The sequence below is a fragment of the Argiope bruennichi genome, chromosome 1, assembly GCF_947563725.1.
Source record: "Argiope bruennichi chromosome 1, qqArgBrue1.1, whole genome shotgun sequence".
Taxonomy (NCBI): Eukaryota; Metazoa; Arthropoda; class Arachnida; order Araneae; family Araneidae; genus Argiope; species Argiope bruennichi.
The window spans coordinates 89,299,455-89,319,714 of record NC_079151.1 but is presented as its reverse complement, the minus strand read 5'-3'; the positions used below and the strand labels follow the sequence as shown (position 1 = coordinate 89,319,714).

Below are 20,260 nucleotides of genomic sequence, written 5' to 3'. Positions count from 1 at the left end.
CGTTAAAAACTACTAAAAAAATCAATTTTATATACAGTGTTACAAACTTGTAGTAATATTAGCTTTATTGCTGAGAGATTTATAAATTTTCTTATGACCAATGATCCCTGATCTTGATGACAAAATTGAGGGATGTAGAAAATACAGAAATTTTGCTCTATCTTTATTAGGAGAAGTCTGAAAATTCTTCCAGAAAATTCTATAAATTGTCAGGACACTATAAAAGGCAAAGCGGCAACAAAAGATGAATTTTTCCTTTGAAGGTTATTGCATTGAAAACTAGTGCACCGAACAATAGTGCACTGTTCCTATTATTTAAGTAGCAATGTACTGTCTTTTTGCTTGCTATTAATTTGTACTGAGTTTTCCTTATTTGTGCATCGTGTTTTTCCGAGTAATAAAGCATATTCTACTAATATTCAGCTTATTGTATCAAATTCACTCAAGATCCACCTGGAGAGTTTTATAATAATATAAATATCTTAGAAAAGCAATCTTTTTATGCCACATATTACAATGGGACAGAAGTCATTTTCTCCAAGTTTCTGCCAGAATTTGCATTATGACAATTTCGATCAGATTTCTTCAATGCTACAGTTAAATAAGTGAAAGACAAGTGCTAACTCTGGCATACGAAAGTCCTAATATTAATTTAACAGTGCTCATTCCTTTAATTAGAACCAAAATGTTTCGACATAGCTAAAAGCATAGTGATTTATCGTTCAAATTTGCTTGCACGTTTCAGACATGGAGATAAAAGAGCTTATGTAGGTCTTTCCATATTGTCCGTTCGACAAATTTAATTGCAAATTAGTTTTATTTGTTGATTTTATCAAATTTGGAGTAAACATTTTTAAATGTTTATCTTGAATGAATATCTAGTTATATTGTACTCATTTTGCTCAATTCTTTTTATATGAGAGCATTATCCGATTTTTGAAAGTTCTACGTCAATTTAGTTGAAAAATCAACTATCCGAATACCTTTCTTGAACTCTAGCAATTTACCAACTCTTTTCTGTGGAGCTCACTAATAGTTTTTCTAAGAATTCTTCTCCAACTTTTAAAAGTATCATATCACCAATTATTTTTTTCAAGCATTCTTTTGAGCAATTTACAGATGTTTTTCGTTGGAGGGTACAGTTTTCCAAAACGTTCATCAATTTCGAAGAGAATCATCTCAGCATTTATTTCTCTTGAACTCTCCCTTAAAGCAGTTTCACCATCCTTTTCAGCAGAGAGCTTTATTTCTTTTCTGAGAGTTTCACTTCCATTCCAGAAAGAATCATTCAACAGATAATCCTTTTTGTACATCGTCTTGAAGACATTTACTGATCCTTTTTGGTGAACAGCGCCATCTTTTTTTTCCTGAAAATTCTTCTTCCATTTCAGTAGGAAATATCAAAACAATTATAATACCAAAATTTTCTCAAGGAATAATTTTCGTTTTTTTTTCTAGTAGAAGGTAGTTTTTCTTCAAGTTATTCATTAATTTTTCTTTAATTGATTATCTTTCTTGAACTTTCTTTTGGAGCAGCAATGTAAAATAAGCATGCATTTTTTTTACGAACCTTTATAAGCGCATTACCTTCATTTTTTAAAATTATGTTGTCATAAATATATAAAATGCACTGTTGATATGCAATGTAATCACACAAATACTTATTTAGTTATGTTTTATAAATCTGGGAACATTTTCAACAGATATTCTGTTTGAAAGTGATGAAATACAGATAATATTATGGCAAATTATGAAATTCTTGTCAATTCATGGCTGTTGAGTAGAAAACAATTTTGATTAGATGAGATGCGGTTATTTCCTGGCCCAAGATCCTTTTCTAGGATATGCTGCATCAAAAAAACGGTTCATAGAGAATACTTTTGAAAAATTGTTTACCTCTTTTTCCTTAAATGCTTCGCAGCACCTCTTTTAATTTATATAACTTTCATAAAACAATTAAATGTATCTAACTATTTGAAATGAATATTTAATCCAATATTCGAAATAATTGAAATTGGAATATACAATTTGTTCATAATCAATTAATTTATTATATTGTAAAATGCAATTTATGATTAGTTGGCAGCATTTTATAGCAATATTAGTTGACTTTGGTGGTTATCTGCGTCATTGAAAATATTTAAGTAAGGGAATTTTTTATAATTTCGATTAAATTCTTTATACATAATTTTATGTTCAGGATTATCTCAACAAAATATTTTTAAGATTACATGATGATTGACAATGTTATTTTGAAAAGTATTGTTTTTATAATAATGCTTATTTATTTTGAAAACAAACCTTCCCAATGGAGTGAAATCCCGTAACATCCTGATGACTTTAAAACATAACTATCAAGGTAATCTACCTTCTAAATGCAATAGGAACATATTTTCAGCTGGACCGGAAAGTTGTTTAGGGCCGCTAGGTTAATATACTTAAAAAAACAATTTTTTAGTTTGTCAATTAAATAAATTTATAGACTATACAAATATAATATATATATAAATAGTAAAATGTAAAGATAATATTATCGTTTTATCAAATATAATCGTCAGGCTCTTGTATGCTTCATTAATTTCACTTACGTATTACAATGTCCATTAAAATGAACGCATACTTCAATAATGCTGTGTGTAAACCTGAGATATCTGAAATCATAATTGATAAATGAAAATAAATATATATTCACAGAGTTATTAAAATAAAAAAAAATTATTAATCTAAAATAAACCAGTAGCATGTTAAAAATGTGCTAAAATGCTTGATCTAAATTGGTCATCTTATTGAAAAAGAGGCTTCATAATGTGCATTGGCTAGGACCGCAAACTACCTAATCCCGCTATTAAATCACATGTTGTTTTTTATGATATTTTAATTTAAATTTACAATTAATGACCTAACTACACAGATGATGGATATAATTTCTTTCCATAGCTTCCGCCTAAGGAAGAAAATTAAAATAAAAATAAGGAAAATTCAGAAAAACTGCATGGTAACTAAATTGTTATCATAATAAAAGAAAAATATTAAAAAAAATTAAATGGTGCAAAAATTTCTTTTCTGCAATAAAATTTTTAAGAAACTTTCTTGTAAAAAAAGACTAAAATTTGTCATAAACCTTTACCATCCACCAATGTTAAAATAGAAAAAAAAAAGTTTGACATGAATAGAGTCAAATGAATAAAATTACATTTTTTTTTCTAAAATCGTCTGGCGCATCTTTATTTTTGTCTTGAAAAGAAAACGACGGTTATTTTATAGATCACCTTATTTTGAAACTCAGATATTATTGAAAAAAAAATCTGTAATTTTTTTATGTTTTTATAATGCTTTTCAATTGTTTGGGAAGAGTGTTTTCAGAACTTGCAGAAAAAAATATTTTATTTAAGCTCTCTCAAAGTTTTATTTGCTTTTTGGCTTTTTCCGTTTCTTTTAAATCTCTTGATTATATGCATAAACGAAGGTGACAAAGAGAAGTCCCTTTTTCTTTGATATTTTTCTCTAACAAGAAAAGCGAAATTAGAATTTTTTTAACAAAAAATGCTGATGAATAAAAAAAAGTTTATTTTATTTGGAATTAAAAATAAATCCACATTTTTCAAATCAAATTCAAATACATAAACTTATTGTTGTAAACATAAAATGTAAGCCATCGTGGGGAATATCAACTACAAAATAACTGTAAATAAAAACATGTGGAACAGAATAAAATTGCTAATATTTAATTGCTTAACTTGTCCAATATAAATTTATAAAATATAAAATACCAAAAATGTATAAATGTATAAAATATCACATATTTAATGCCTTGTGTTTATACAAGATTTTTTTCATAAAAAAATTATTCATATATTTTAAAACTGGTAACGAAACAAGTATTAAATTTATTTTTTGGCAGAATATTATTTACCACCAACATTGAAGGTGCCGAATTTTCAAAACATTTAAAATCATTATTATTTTTAATAAATAAGAAAATATTAAATATTCTAAAAATTGGAATTATGCATTATATAAGTATATTTTTGAGATATAGAGTAAAATCTTTATGGTCACTTCATGCAAATGTATTTCGATAAATCTATAGTGAATTAGATATTTTTATGAAAAATTAAAATTATTCTATGATTTATCATGAAAATAAAAATAAATTCAATTTTAATAATTCAAGAATATCTCTTATCCAAGGCATGACAATGTTAAATGTATAAGCGTCTCTAATAAGAAAAATGCACTTAAGAATTTATAGAATCTATAACTTGTTGCGAATTTTAGAGATAACATTGTTTACAGCCTCGTATATTTTAGGATTATCTCTATTGTATTTCATTTATCTCTAATATCACTATCATCCATTATATCGCCTAATAATATTTTACCTTTTTTTTAACTAAAAGAAAAACTTTATTACAGTTGTTGTAAATAAACTGATTATCTTTTCATTTAGTTTAGAATGAAAATAAATACAAACATTTGAAGAATTTCATATAAATAATGTAAATTTGTAAATTATTATTCAGGAGTAGTCCAAATAAGACGGACTTACAATAGTTATATTTTAAGTATATTATATATATATATATATATATATATATATATACACTTCAAACATATATATATATATATATATATATATATATATATATATATATATATATATATATATATATATATATATATATATATATATATATATATACACACTTCAAACATATATATATATATATATATATATATATACACACTTCAAACATATATATATATATATATATATATATATACACACTTCAAACATATATATATATATATATATACACTTAATATTTATATAAATTATTATTTATAAATCATATTATTTTTATAAATCTTTATTATATTATTTTTTAACCAACATTGACTCCACTACATACTTCAAAATGTACATAATTTTGCTATAATTATTAGAACTTCTAGAACTAAAATCTCATACCTCTAATGTTTTGACGAATTTTTCTCAATCAAAATGAATAATTGATATTTATTCTATCGTATTTATTTTTAAAATCTGCTTTCGACATTTTTTGTTTAAGAAAGAAGTCATATAGTATTTTTTTCAAAAATTATTTTAGTTTCAGTTATTTTTTAGTTTAGTTAGTAGTTTGAATTTGTAATGTGATCATTAATATTTTTTTAAATTTGAAACAATGTATTATTCAATTTTTCAATGTATTGTACTTTTGTTTGAAATATTATTGGCTTGGAAGAATACTCGCAACTTTGGTCAAGGAATGAACAAACAAAATCCTTTCACTTCATAAAATAATTCATCCTTAAATCCCATCTACAACAAAGGGATTGATAATGATGAAAAGCTTCTTTGGATTATAAAGCACTACATTCGAAAGCTGAAAAGTAATGTCCATCTATATTTCTCTTTATAATAAAGATGGATATATGTTGTGAGTGTGTATTAACGTGCGTTGGCCCTTTATCATCTGATTAACATTACTATATTTGGCACATATAAACAATGTAATGTAGAAATGTGATATCAAAATGATTTTTTAAGTTTTAATTAGAATTTTAATTAAAAAATAAGCTATATTTTGCATTTTTTTCAGGACAGCTTCCAAAAATTTAATTGCATAAAAAGGAATTTTACACTGTTTCGAAACTTAAAAGAACTGTCCTTTTATTGATACCAATTTAATGCAAAATATTGTTTAAGTTTGGCACTTTTTTAAAAAAAATATGTTTTTGCATAATATCTAATACTAGATTACATTGTTACTCTGAATTTCGAAACGTTCTTATTATTTCATAAAATAATTGATCTTGGGATTTTCTTTCAATGATGTAGATTAAGGAAGTAGAATTAAATGAATTAAAGATGTAAATTTTGTTTAATATCGGTATGGTTTGCAAGACTAATAAAAAAGTGAAGCCACAATATCCTGAAATTTTGAAGATAAATAATCCGATTGTTTACCTTTTTAATAGCACTATTGTTAAGGACTGTTTGCATTAAATTTTTTTTATGATCTAACACAGATAAACACAATTTAACAAAGGAAATTAAAAAGACATAACTTTAATGCCAAATAGTTTGACGGAATCATTGACATTTAATCAATTTATCTGAAATCAAATATAACCACAATACCCAGCGAATCAGCTGCTCATTTAAGGCCACTAGTTAGTCATAAAATTCCTATAGGTTTTAGTACGAAGTATATAAAAATATAAACTATTTAAAACTATGATTTTTAAACTTCTTTTTCATTTAATCTTTATAGGAACAGTGTTGTCTATTTAAAATTTAGAATAATTAAATATAAGCTTTGAATATATTACATCGGCTTCAAATATATCGCTAAATAACAAAATTTAACTTTACTAAATTTCAAACACTAAGAAATTCTAAAGATCAAAGTGATGTCGAATCCATATGAAATATTTCGGCATTCATAATTTCAATTACACAGAGCAAGTGATAAAGCATTGAAAAAGCTTTATCACTTAAACAGAGCAAGTGATAAGCATAAAGAGATAAAATTCCCATTGAGATATTTTCAGCAATATAACTTCAATATTGAGGAATTTACAAATTTATTATTTTTATTTGTCTATCTTTTATTCGATGCATGATTTATGTAAAAATATATAATTTTCTGAATTCTCAAACCTGTTTGAAAAAAAAAATCGTCATTTATCCTCAACTTCCTTCTCTTGGTTCCTTATCATTATCATTTCTCCACTAATAATAAACTATAAGGTGCGCTGTCGGTCTAAAAGACAGATTATTATACCAACAGATAACAGATTTGGCCAAAATATATTTTGAAGAGAGAAAATGTGAATTCTGGAGCAAACTCTTATAAAATTTCACTTAGAATCTAAATTAATTAAAAATTAAGCTATAGTTTAATATTTTCTTACGACAACTTCCGGAAATATAATGGAAAAAAATATTTATACTGCTTTCAGATTAAAAAATTATCTTTTTTAAGGATAATAATTTGGTTTGCAATGCAGGTTTTTTTTCTGAATTTCGAAGTACATTTTATTGTTGAAGTGAAATTTAAAACATTTTCCACATTTCATTCAACTTTTTATAGCGTTACCTTCTATTAGCATTCAAAGTTAAGAAAAAAGGATTCTGTTTAGTATGTGAGCAGTGGTACATGACGTTTGAAAATGTGAAGTTACATACATTACTGGCGGATTAAGACAATGGTTTCAAATAAGTGAGAAATGTTCTGCCCTTTTAAGAGCTAACAGTAATTGTTATTATTATAACTAAACCTTCTGGTGGAAATTGACCTGATACATTTTATGATTAAATAACACTTTTTTGATGTAAAAAATAATTTGTGATATCGGTAGAGAAAAAAAACTTATGGAAGCTTAACTCATAATGCATACTGAAAAGGTTTACAATGGTTGCCTTAATTGGGAATGAAAGCATTCCGAATCATTAAATGTTCGATATCAAAACATTCACCCCTGTCCAGTAACATCTTCGGATATGAATTTAAAGGCCAGTTTTGGACAGACAATTCAACAATTTAAGCAATAAAACGCCTGTTATGAATTATTTTCAGGAGAAAGTACGACTGGATTAATATTCTGAAATGAAATGATTATCTTGAATTAAAAGAAGCTTAGTTAATAATAACATGCGGTCAGATTAGAAAAGTTTGACGCCAAGCATAGATACCATCAAAGGTCACTCCAAAAGTTCTACATCGTATCTAAATCACTTCAAATTGCCAGAATGCTAGGCTTGGTTAATAGTAACATGGGTTGCGATTAGAAAAGTTCTACGTCAAGTATAGATCCCATCAAACGTCACGTGAAAAGCTCTAAATCAAATCACATCAAATTTCAAGATATATTAGGCTTGGTTAATATTAATATACGATGCGATTGGAAAAATTGACATCAAGTATAAATCCCATCAAAAGTTGCTCCAAGTTCTACGTCATATCTAATTCAGAATGGTTGGCTTGGTAAATATTAACATGGATCTTCGTCAAATATAGATACCATCAAACGTCACGTGAAAAAATCTACTTCATATCTAAATAAGGTCAAATTTCAAGATATGGTAGATTCGGTTAATATTAGCATGGCGTATGATTAGTAAAGTTCTACGTAAAATATAGATCCCATCAAAGGTCATGTCGAAAGCGCTACGTCATACTTAAATAACGTCAGATTTCAAGATATGGTAGGTTAATATAGATATTATTCATAAATTATTTAAAAGAGCTCACCTGTCTTAGAAGAAACGATCATCATCTTGAGCACTCTGGAAGGTGGTTCTGGAACACTGGTCAGGTTCCCGTGGAGGACCGAGTCCAGAATGCTGTCCTGAGAATCGGCCATGATGCAAGATTTCTCAGGAAAATCTAACAGAAATTGTCTCTAAATGATACCAAAGCTTCGATTCCAAATCATTTTCTGGAAGGACAAAACGAACAAAATTAATTCTTTGTACAAATTTCTATTTGTCTTTCAAGTTTCAAGTGATATATATTATAATTAAATCATTCTGAAAAGAAACTTTTCTGAATGGAACGACTTTTTCATTTTCTGAAATTTGCTTCCCATTCTTTTTATTTGCTTAAATATCAGCAACAAAAATGGCATAAAAACGATTGTAGTAAACTATGTTACAATTAAGACAATAATGATGTTCTACAGATTTTTGAAGAGGTAAGTTCTAAATTAGAAAAACACCGTTTAATAATTCAAACTGAATTTGTCTTAATGTTTTATAATGTAAAAAATGAAGAAATTAAATTTGATTAAACTTAAGTAATTTGTGTTCTAAAACATTAATTGAAATAAGATGAGCCAAAAAGATTTCAATTGAAAATGTTTTCGAACTAATAATGATTAATGAATAGTTTAAAGCCTCTTTAAAGTACGAATATTAATGGATCGTTTAATATTAAAAATGCAAGAAAAAGGAGATTTTTTAAAATAATGCTTTTTCCATTTTCGAACCACGTTCGAACTTATGCTAACTGGAAGTAAAAGCAAAATTAAACGAATTATTGTCTTATCTTTTCGAAATTAATTTCATTATGTTAATTTTTGAGTTATTATTTCAAACTTTAAATTGTTGAGTACTTTAGATTTTATTTGTTTAATCAAATATCAGGAAATAATTATGTATATGTATTGGGTTGGCAACTAAATAATTGCATATTTTAAATAAGAAGGAAAATGCAGACTTTTTGCTTAAAAATATAACTTTATTCAGTTAGGCATTGTTCAACTTTGTTGCCGATGACCTTTTTCCATCTTTCAGGCAGTGTCATAATTCCAGGCTTATAAAATTTCAGATATCTGCAAACAAAAAAACCGAATTATATATGAATTTACATCCTGAGCGTCATTCAAAATTTTGCCATTTAAGGAGTTCTGCATGGAACGAAATAAATGGTAATCTGAAGGCCTGAGATCTGGATTATATGGTAGATGTGCAACACATCCCAACCTAGTTCCGATAATTTTTGGCGAGTGACCAAAAATGTGTGGGGCTTTGCATTAACATACTGGAAAACAAAAAACAACTCCTTTACGATTTGTCAATTCTGTCCGCTTTTCTTGAGCTGCGTCTCTCAGTTTGGCGAGTTGTTGAATATACAGTTTGAATTAATCGTTTGGTTTCTTGATAAAAGTTCAAAGTGCGAAATTCTTTAATAATCACACCAAACTGAGAGCATAATCTTTTTTTGATGAATCTCATCTTTTAATATTGTTTCGGTTAGTTCAACTTCTTCGATCCAAGATCTTTTCTGATTAACGTTGTTATAAACTATGCACTTTTCGTCACCAGTAATTAGTCGTTTCAGAAATGGATCAATTTCGTTGCGTTTCAGAAACGAATCGCAGATGCTAATGTGTTGTATCAAATGAAATTTTTTAGTCTTATGAGAAATCCATAAATCGAGTTTCTTGACGCAGCCAAACTGTTTAAATTTTTTTAATGTATGTGTGTGATACAATGAGCTTCTCTGCAATCTCTTGTGTTGTGCCGTGACTATCTGAATCGATAATAGACTATCTGATTTCATAGGAGTCTTATAAGTAGTAAAATAATTGCTCATTTTTCAATGAAAAATCGCCAGAACGAAGTTTGGTAAACCATTTTTGATTTAGTCTTTCTTTCAAGGCTTCAATTCCATAAATTGCAAGTGCTTGCAATGGGTTTTTGCTTTAATTTAAATAATGCAATAAAATGCGCGCCTTGTTCTTCCATTTTTAAACTGGGATAAAATAGAAACTAAATAACTAATTGATACAATTTTTGTTGCTAAATTAAAGGTTGAAGACCAAATAACAAGAAAACAATATAGGGTAGTTTCTTTGAATACTTTAAAAAAACAAAAGAATGTGTTAAATCCATCTATTGACAAAATCCGCAATGACTTAGTTGCCAACTCAATAAATAAGAAAATATCCCAACAGAAAAGTGTTATCATATCTTTCTAATTCTTGAAATTCCTTTGAGTTTATAAATGAAAACAAATACTGAATATAAAATAAAATCCGTTATTACCATTTTTCTTCCAGTTTAATTTTATTCTTTTTCATTTTTCTATTTTAGTTAAAACGCTACATTATAAAGTCGTTTGGTTTTTATTAGCATATTTTATGTAAATAATAGATCACATAGATGTAAATAAGAACTTTTCTTTTATTTTTGATCAAGCATTCATCACGTATATTGAGTTTCTTTGAAGTCATTACAATAATAAGTGGAATATTATGAAATCTTTTGATATATTTTTTTGAATACATAAAATTTTCAAAATTTTTTGAAAACGATAGAATAATTAAAACCAATTGCTTATTTTATTTTTTGGCAAATAAAGAATGAACAAAAGTAATTTAACTACTTTCGTAACGCAAATGACATAAGATACGAAAACATGATTGAAAAGAAGGAAATTATTGTAAGAAATTATATGGAAGAATTAGAGAAAGTGAGAAGGTAATTTTCAATTTTACTTTAATTTTTGTGACGTATTAAATAAATTATCTATTAACAAGACCAAAAAGCCTTATAATATTATCATAACGAAAGCACAATAAATAAAAATTGATTCAATACAATGATTTTTATATCAGTTTCACAGAACGTTTATTAAAAATATATCATTAAAATTTCTTTGTTCCTTGAATATTTTTATACCACATTACAAATATTAAAATACTTGACATACTTATTTGGTTTTCATACAGGTAAAAGCATTCTTCAGTTTTGTTAGAACATAGATTACTCTACTGCTTTAAAACGAGAAATAATTTATTTGAATCTTTTGATTTCACAAAGGAATAAAATAAGCATTATTTCGCAATAGTAATTTTGAAATAATTTCAACAAAAAGAATATAATGTAAGGATTTTTTTTTTAGTTTTAGTTATATTTACGTCCGGTTTTAAGCAACACTAGGGATAATTTGGGATGGACCTCGTAATTTTGAATCCTGGTCAGATGACGAGGACGACGCCTGAGCTGGCACCCCCCTCTAAACACCACGTTACACCAGCATATAATTTAAGGAAGGAAAAGCATTAGACTTTAAATAATACAACGGCTATTTTTTAAAAATTTTATTTGCGGAAATATATGATGCCGAAAAATGTCGCAATATTACCAAATAAAAAAAAATCAAATCATTATTCATTTAAAAATTTTCTACTTGTATTTATAGTATAATGTTGCAAATGAAAATGGTTCTTCGGAAGATATATGGCTTGAAATTGTTTATCTCAATACATTAAATTTAAGTTTATCACAAAGAAATATTAAAATGCTGGAAACAGTATTATTTGCAAATGTTCAACTTCATATGAATATTGTACTCTAAACTACTATTACAATTTTCAGACAAAGAATTTCACTGAAGAAAGAGAATGATAAAACACAGAAAAGTACAATTTGTAAGTACAATTTTGAATACATGTCAGAATTTTCAAGATTAAATTATTCAAATGCATATAACATTTTGGGATTTGACTAAATTGGTCATGAATTATAAATAATTGAAAATTTGAATTCTTAATGTTAAATGAGATCTGCAATTTCTTTCAATATACTTCAATATATATAAAAGTTTTGACAGTAATTCTCCATTTACATTAAAATACTTGGTAAGTAAGACTAAAGTTAAGAATTTTTTAAAATGTGATTTTATATTTTATACTTGTAATTAATTTTTAAATTCACAAGTTAAAAATATTTGAGAAGAATTTAAAATAATTTTATTATCAATCAAAGAAGCAAATCCAGAAACATCACTAATCGAAACTGTATCCATTTCCGTCAAATAGCTTTTAAAATATCCAGCAATGACCAAACGCTTTCAGGATAGCAAGATTTTCACTTTTTTTCTGCTGCATCTCCTTTTCACAAAATGATTCTCTGACAAAATGCGTTTTCAGATAGTAAGAATTAAAAAAAAATCTTTAAAAGGATATAAGCCATCATTTGTTTGAAACTTACACATACAAATCAAGAGCATGTTTTTTTAAGTTTCAATTATAATGGAATGTTTCAGAAAATAAGCATGTGATCTATTTTCAGTTGTTCCAAAAATATTTAATTTATTTTTATGAATATTATCGCCAAATTTATTCAAAAGTTTTGATTATTTTAAATAATATACATAAGTATATATAATAATATATATATAAGTATTTAAAATTTATTTGCACTTAAGAATAGAGTGAAAGTATGGATTGCGAATTCTGGATGAATCTTGTTTCATTCCTAGTAACTTTATTCGTAAAACTAACAACATTTTCATGAAACTAACAGTAGCAACCGACTTAACGTCTGAAATGAAAACTTGAATAAAGGAAAGTATTAACAGAATGATTAATTTGCTATGTTTATTTATATATTAAAACAACTCTTAAATCTTTTTCTCTTATAACTTGGGATATTTTGGGCTGCTTTGCTTAAAATTTTACATTGAGATTTTTACATTATGCAAAATAAATTAAAAGACAAAAAAATTAGGGAATGCAAATGGAAAATTTGAAGATTAGGCAAAAAAGATGGCTGTTTAATAGAATGCTTACTTAATTTTTAATAAGACATTTTCCAAATTGAATAGCATTTTTACCTTGGAATTAACTCTTATAGATTACGAGCAATAATATGTGTTCAGATATTTTTTTCAGAATTGTAAAATTTATATGTTATAATTATTTTACAATTCATTCAATTGGTGAAACATCGACTAAATTACAGTAATTCCTTTCTTCAGTCTTTTGCACCACACCACAGTAAAAGCATTTGACTCGACGCTTATGCACTATATCTTCTTTACAACTGTTCTTCGGTGGTAACGAGCCTCGTCTAAACAAGTTTCGAACCTCTACTCCTGAAGACGAGACTTTACAAGTCCTTCGCAGTCCATTCTTCCTCTTGCATTAGCTACCTTTGAAGGCAGCGTCATGGTATTGATAAGATAATCAAATGCAAATTTTTTTACTTTTTCTCTTGACAGATAGGATCTAAAATTTGACACTGATCAACAATTTCGGTTGGTATATGTCATAGCAAAATCCATCTCTATAGAATTCCGTTTTTGAGCTACAACTTACAAAGTTACAAATAAACAGATCGAAAAGCTGGTAATCTATTAATGGATTTGTCCTGAAACTTCATACAGATATACAATTCTAGAGTTAAAACAATATGACGAATGTTATTTAGATAGACTATTGCATACATAGACAGAGTAAGTTCCGGTAATGATTTTTTTGTCCTGATTTCTGAAAATCTAAATCTTGTAGTTAGAATTTTTTTGCACCTTATATGAATCTTTTCACTTTTTACACAAAAACATAATAAATTAAGGTATGCCTAAATGATAAATGTAATGTTGTTGCAAAGGTAAGTGGTCCCTGGAGCGTGACCTTATATTTTTTGCTTATTCATAATACTTTAAAAAGCAACATAATGCTTTGTAAACTAACATTTTATCCCTTAATACTGGCGCCGGCTGACTTATACCCACCCATAGTTTGCTGGCCAATGTATCAATTCTAAACTGGTCGTAGACAATCATCTGATAATTCTGATGACATAAAAACATGTCATATTTCCACTAATCTTTTATATTCATAAATCAGATAGGGATTGCAGAGCTATGCAAGGAAATAAAAGGATCAAAGCATTTAAATCCACTGCATTGAAAAGTGAACAATAAAATTTTGGCCATGTACCTATTACTAGGAGATGGATACTTCAGAATATTTCTTTCTTATAACGGTAGTAAATAAAGGATACTGACTTGATTTAACTTCTTAAAATTCTCTTGAGCCATTAAATTCGAATTCGATAAAAAACTGGAAACGTTAAGCTGCTATAAATACTTGAAAGAACCTCTCTACATAAATAGCTGAACCCAGTTCCTTATATCATAAGCGATGCGATCTACTATATTTCCCTGAGCCTGCATGTTTTGGCATTAAAATAACTCTCCAAAGCGATCCTTGTTACGTTTTGAGAAAGGTAGCTATAAAATGAAAGTAAATACGATATTTATTCGAGGAATTTTCACATTTATTCGATGGAGCGGAAAGGCTGCAAGAACTTCGAGGAAAAGTGGAGTGAGAGTCAAATATCTATAGTTCTACTGATTATTTGGCAAGGTTCTTTATCGAGGAAAAAGGCTTGACTCGTATTAACGAAAAGCTGTTACAGAATATAAGATCTTTATTGATACTTTTGATCTTTTATTGATACATATTTTGATGTAATTTTTGCAAGACATTAACGTATAAATTTATATTTTTATTATATGATCAATAAACACATGTAATATATTTTTTAATGTACATGTCTCTTAATAAGAGGAGTTCAACCTCTTATTTTATAATGTTTAATTTAACTTAATTAAGAGATTAACTCTTTCAATGCTAAAACGCCCACAGTGACCGTTGAAGTAACTTTACAGAGACCACTTAAAAATTTGTGCCAAATTTCAATTCACACTCATAAATGCTATTAATTAAATGCTTGAAACGCATGTTTTGTCCATCAAGTGCCTCGCTTTCAGAGGAGAGGGAAAAAGGTCCAACAAAGATTTGAACCGATTATTTGGTCCAAGCCCTTCTAATAGCTATCGGCTTATATACAAATATCTAATTATCGCAGAATACGAGTTGCTATTTCTGGGTTTCAGGGACATAGTAAATTTCTCTAAAGTTAGAAAGAGGATTTCGGGCATTTTAATATTCTGGTATCACGTGGATAATAGGCTGGCAAAAATGAGAACATTATAGATGGAATTGTATAGATTTTTTTTCCTCTGAGTGAAAAACTATCTATAAAATCTTCAATGATCCTGAAATTTTGTCCTTGATAAAACAAATTTTGCCCTTGAAAGAATATTAAATTAAAATATTTTATTGCTTTTAGGTCTTTACTGTCATTTAATGGACTAATTGCAATAAATTTTAACTGCATACGAAATATTTCGTCTGGTAGTCAAAATGAGAAATAATTCATATTTTATTATATTAAAAATAATTTATATTAATATTTATTATTATTTACAAATCTAAGAATATCCTGTATATAAAATACTTCGTTAATAATAAAAACATCGAAAAATATAGAAAAAACATTTTTTTTAAAAAAATAAGCGCTTTTCATAGTGCACTAAAAACCGGGGGAAAATTTGGGGATTTAAGTGAAACTATAAAACAATACTATAAAGAAATAAGTCACAATAATATCGTAGCTTGGTCCCTAAATATTTTTAAATATACCTTAAAAGTTAAAAGAATATCTTATAAATGTCTTTAAAAAAACTAGTTTATTTAGAATACTTCTATCAGAGTGTCAGTAATTTGTGAGTCAGTAATTTTTGAATTCCATATTTTTGATTAAAAAATATTTACTAATTTTTATACATAAAGTGCATTTTTAAGCTTTCATGTCTTCTTTATTAAGGACTCTATTCATATTTAAACTAAATTAATGCTAGTCAGTTATAAGGTATAAGACATATCACTGATTCTCCAACCCGCCCGAAGGCACACGGATAAATAATACTGAATGACCGAAACGCGGAACTAAGGCGGGAACTTTGGTTGAGCCCTAAGGGCCATCACCGGTCACGGTAAAACCCTTCCCTAAGGAAGTACGTCCCGTCATTGATGAGAGGAGCTAGACCCCAATCTTTTCGTGTACCCTCTCCATAATGGCGAGAACCAACCACCATGCCGGAAGCTACACATCGTCATATCGAGGTGCCTCCGAATGTATAAGTAATGTAACTATAATTTTAATTGAGTTTAGATGTCATCCAAAAATAGAGAATATTCAGATGAGAAATTTTGTACAATAAAGAAACATTCAATTCATTTTCTTATACGGGAATATATATATATATATATATATATATATATATATATATATATGTGTGTGTAAAGAATTTTGAATCCTGTCGGCTAAATATTATGTAATATTATTTTGGTTGCAACAAAAGGCAGGATGGACAAGCCGTGAAGGGACTTGGTATTTTTAATTTCGTTTTATTCTCTTCCGAGTGGCAAGCATAATTATATACATGAAAACGCAGGGCAGCACAAACACAGAAGTAAGAAAGAAGGCAAAAAGGGCCAAACAAATGATCACTAGCCTTATATAACATAAGATTTCCGGCCACGCGCCAAAGGAATACATATGATGACCTTTGACAAGGGCAAAAGTATTAAATGAAGTATCACTTTCCTTTGATACGTAGTGATGATGGCGCATTAGTTTTACAAAGGGATTAATTAAACCGAAAGTAGAATTGGATCACGAAATAAGAGAACATTTTAGAATGAAGTTACTTTGGGCTAAATTAAGATAAAATCTTGGAAATTAATTTGGATTAAATTAAGAGTTTAAAATATCATTACACACACACACATACACACACACACACACACACTACACTCTGTAAAATAAAATCAGAAGCAGTATGCTTTCATTGGCTTCTGCTGTATGAATTATTGCATATATGTGTAATATATTGAAATTAACTTCTTGATGGTTCTTATACACGTATTTATATTTTCCTGTTCTTTCGGTATTATTTAAACAGCTTATCAGAATGCATTCATCAAGAATAGCTTGCATTTGCTTTTATCTTTTACTGTAGAAGCGAAAATCGATTTTTATTATTACAGTCAAGGTAATGGCAACGTAAATACTAAATGCCAATTTAAAACAACCTAACAGTTCTTTACGATAAAGGAAATCTCTTTGCTGACGTCAGAGGAAATAATTTTGAGCGAACCAAAGCACTTTATTCAGTATGGTGAAATGTTGATTTAATCTAAAATCAGTGCCATTTTCAAGCGAAATACACTTAGTTATTTTATGGTGCATTAACATCAAATGCTTTGTTAAAAGTCCATTTACATATTCGAATTGTTGTATTATATTTTACGCAAGAGAAAAGAGATAAGCGAATGAATTAATCACGGTAAATAGTCATTATACGTGTATTTTAAGAAACACTTTTGACAAATTTTATTATTAAAATAACTGATACCAACGCTAGTTGGAATTTTATGGCATTTGCATTTAATTAGAATTATTTGAAGTTAACTACATATTTCTATATGTAGATATTTTAATTTTTTACAGTATGAGATAATTATACTGATATCTGTTTAAGAATTTCATTCCAACAATATTTGATGGATGTTATTTATTGTTTTGAATTATATCTTTCTTCCTTTTCCTCATGGGATATTTAAATAATTTTCGACTAAGGAAACCTGAGTGAATAGTGGGAACATTTAATAAATTAATCTCATTTCAAAAGGTTGCAGAAATAGAAACTTTATACTGAAACATTTATAAAATGAATCAATTATTATGAAAAGGTTGTTTTTACCACACATATGTGTTCATATGTTATGACACACATGGCTATAAAAAATATTGCACATTCTGCTCTACTTCCATAATAAAAACAAAAAAGAAAAAAAGAAATAATTTGTTGCAGATTTATAATAAGCTTCGAAGATAATTTTTGGCATAATGGTTTTTGCTAGAACATATATAATTGAGAATTCTGTGTTACTTCTTTAATAAAAAATTAACTGCAGATGATTGTTCCTTTGGTTATCTTATAGAATTCTGTGATAATTTTTGATATTCTGACTCTCACCAGAAGATATGAACATGTGTCATAGAGAATGTAAAGAAAGTAGAATATAACTTTTTCATTTTGAGCTACTTACATTATGAAAATTAAGATAACAACATAAATGGTTATACTTTTGATTGTCTAAAAGACTTTTTGATAACATGAATTTTTTTTTTGATATTCTGGTTTATATCAGAGCATATGAACAACTGTGAATGAATAGTGATAATACATTTTGTGCTACTTTCTTTATAAAATAATCCATTGCAGATTTTCATTTGGCTATCTAACAATCTTTTATGATTATCGGCGTATTTCAGATTGGCTTTTCTTCGTCTTCTTGTGAACAGCCGATCGCCCCGCCACCACTAAAAGAAGCAGTATCGACAGGATTTGTTGTGGCCGACTGCTGTCTTTATAACATTCCATTCATATTACTGGCAAATTCTCCTAACTGGCAATACCTTCGAGGTGGTTGGTCCTTAGTCACAGGTGGTCAATCACTGATCTTCTTCCTCATTTTCCTTACATTTGTCACCCTGTTTTACGAGTAGCAGGTCAACACATCGAGAAAATTTCAAAAATTCTACGTATTCCACCAAATGTAACATCCCACAACAGAAGAAAGGCAAACACTCTTAAACATTTAAATAGTTAAAAAAAAATGTCAGTTTTCAACATGTCTTTCAGTATTTTAAGATTTTCTGGTATCATCGATACTGAGCTTATGTCATTATTGTCATCTTTTAGATTCTTTCTTAGTTCTGAGATCTCTATCCATTCCTGTATATAATGGCAAACAGTACCGATTCCTCCACAAATGCATTTATTTTCCTGCATTCTTCCAAATCCTTGGACGTATGCGGGAAATCTTATTTGTCATTATAAAATCTGGATTATCAGTGGATGGTATATTCTTATTTTTATTTCTGGGAAAGAATGAAGTCATAAGTTACTCTTTCTTCTTGGAAGATATACCATCTGTGAAACCATTATAACATTATTTCTTCACTTAATTTCCATTTTAAGACGCTATTTGATTTGTAGACAATTATATCAACACTCTCTCACTGTGTCGCCAACTTTGTACATTGATGCCCCTTTTAATTACCATATATAATGATTGGCTATTATAAGCATTTATTTAATATTTATCAAAATTTAATCCTAAGATCAATCAAACAGATTTTCTTAGATAAAACATTTTCAGTTTTATTGCATTTTTTTATGTTGTGAAGATAATAAAGAATGTTAAACATAACAACATTGCAAAGAACGTTCTTAACGAATTTTTTTAAAATTTCAGTTCTTTTTATTACGTTTTCAAAAATAATGAATTTGGAACATTTATTTATTTTTCTTGAAACTGAGGCAATTAATTCCCTAATTAACAGTATGCAATATAAATAATTCATAACTGTTAGATCAAGTCTAAATTCTGTTTAGATATTTCAAAGACATCTATTTTAATTTATAAATAACAAATATTCTCTTAATTTTGCATTTCTTCAGTTTTACATTTCTAAAAATATTGCATTTATGAATCGTCTGCATGATATTTAGTATGAAACCTTAATTGGTTTTTAATCAATTTTGGCGCATTAATTTACCATATAAAAATTTCATCTGTATGCATGCTTTTAAAAATCGCATGCAAACAGATATAATTTTTGGTTTATCTTGATTTCATATTTTCTTGAGAAGTATAATTATTATCATCAATTTACTGGTACACCTCATAATTTATTTAAGAATTTGCACCTTCCTTTCAACCTTAATTTGTGTTGACGCCTATGTACATTACCGGATATTAGCGAAGAGAGATCATTAACTATCATTTCCCATCAAAAACAGAGTGTTCCTATGCATTTATTAATATTTAATGTAAATAGGTTTCCATGATAAACAACTCATATCTATTTAAATAGTGTTTGAATAATGTGACGCTAATATCTCGATGAATGTTTTTTCTGTAATTTATATGCTTTCATCTATGTTATTCAAAAGTACCTATCTGTTTTAATGTGTATGCTATGTGTATTTATTGCGATGTGTATCAATGCAATGATTAAAAGAAGAGTGAAGTA

General features: G+C 27.6%; 1 protein-coding gene across 1 annotated transcript in view; it reads right to left on the bottom strand.

The window, feature by feature from the left end:
- LOC129965666 (protein qui-1-like) overlaps positions 1-8,392 on the bottom strand; it is a 149,258-nt gene extending 140,866 nt beyond the window's left edge. Inside the window, exon 1 of the mRNA XM_056079766.1 lies at positions 8,262-8,392. Coding sequence (XP_055935741.1) covers positions 8,262-8,373 — 112 coding nt within the window. The 5' untranslated portion in view covers positions 8,374-8,392. The remainder of the gene's footprint in view (positions 1-8,261) is intronic.
- Between the last annotated feature and the right edge of the window lie 11,868 nt (positions 8,393-20,260).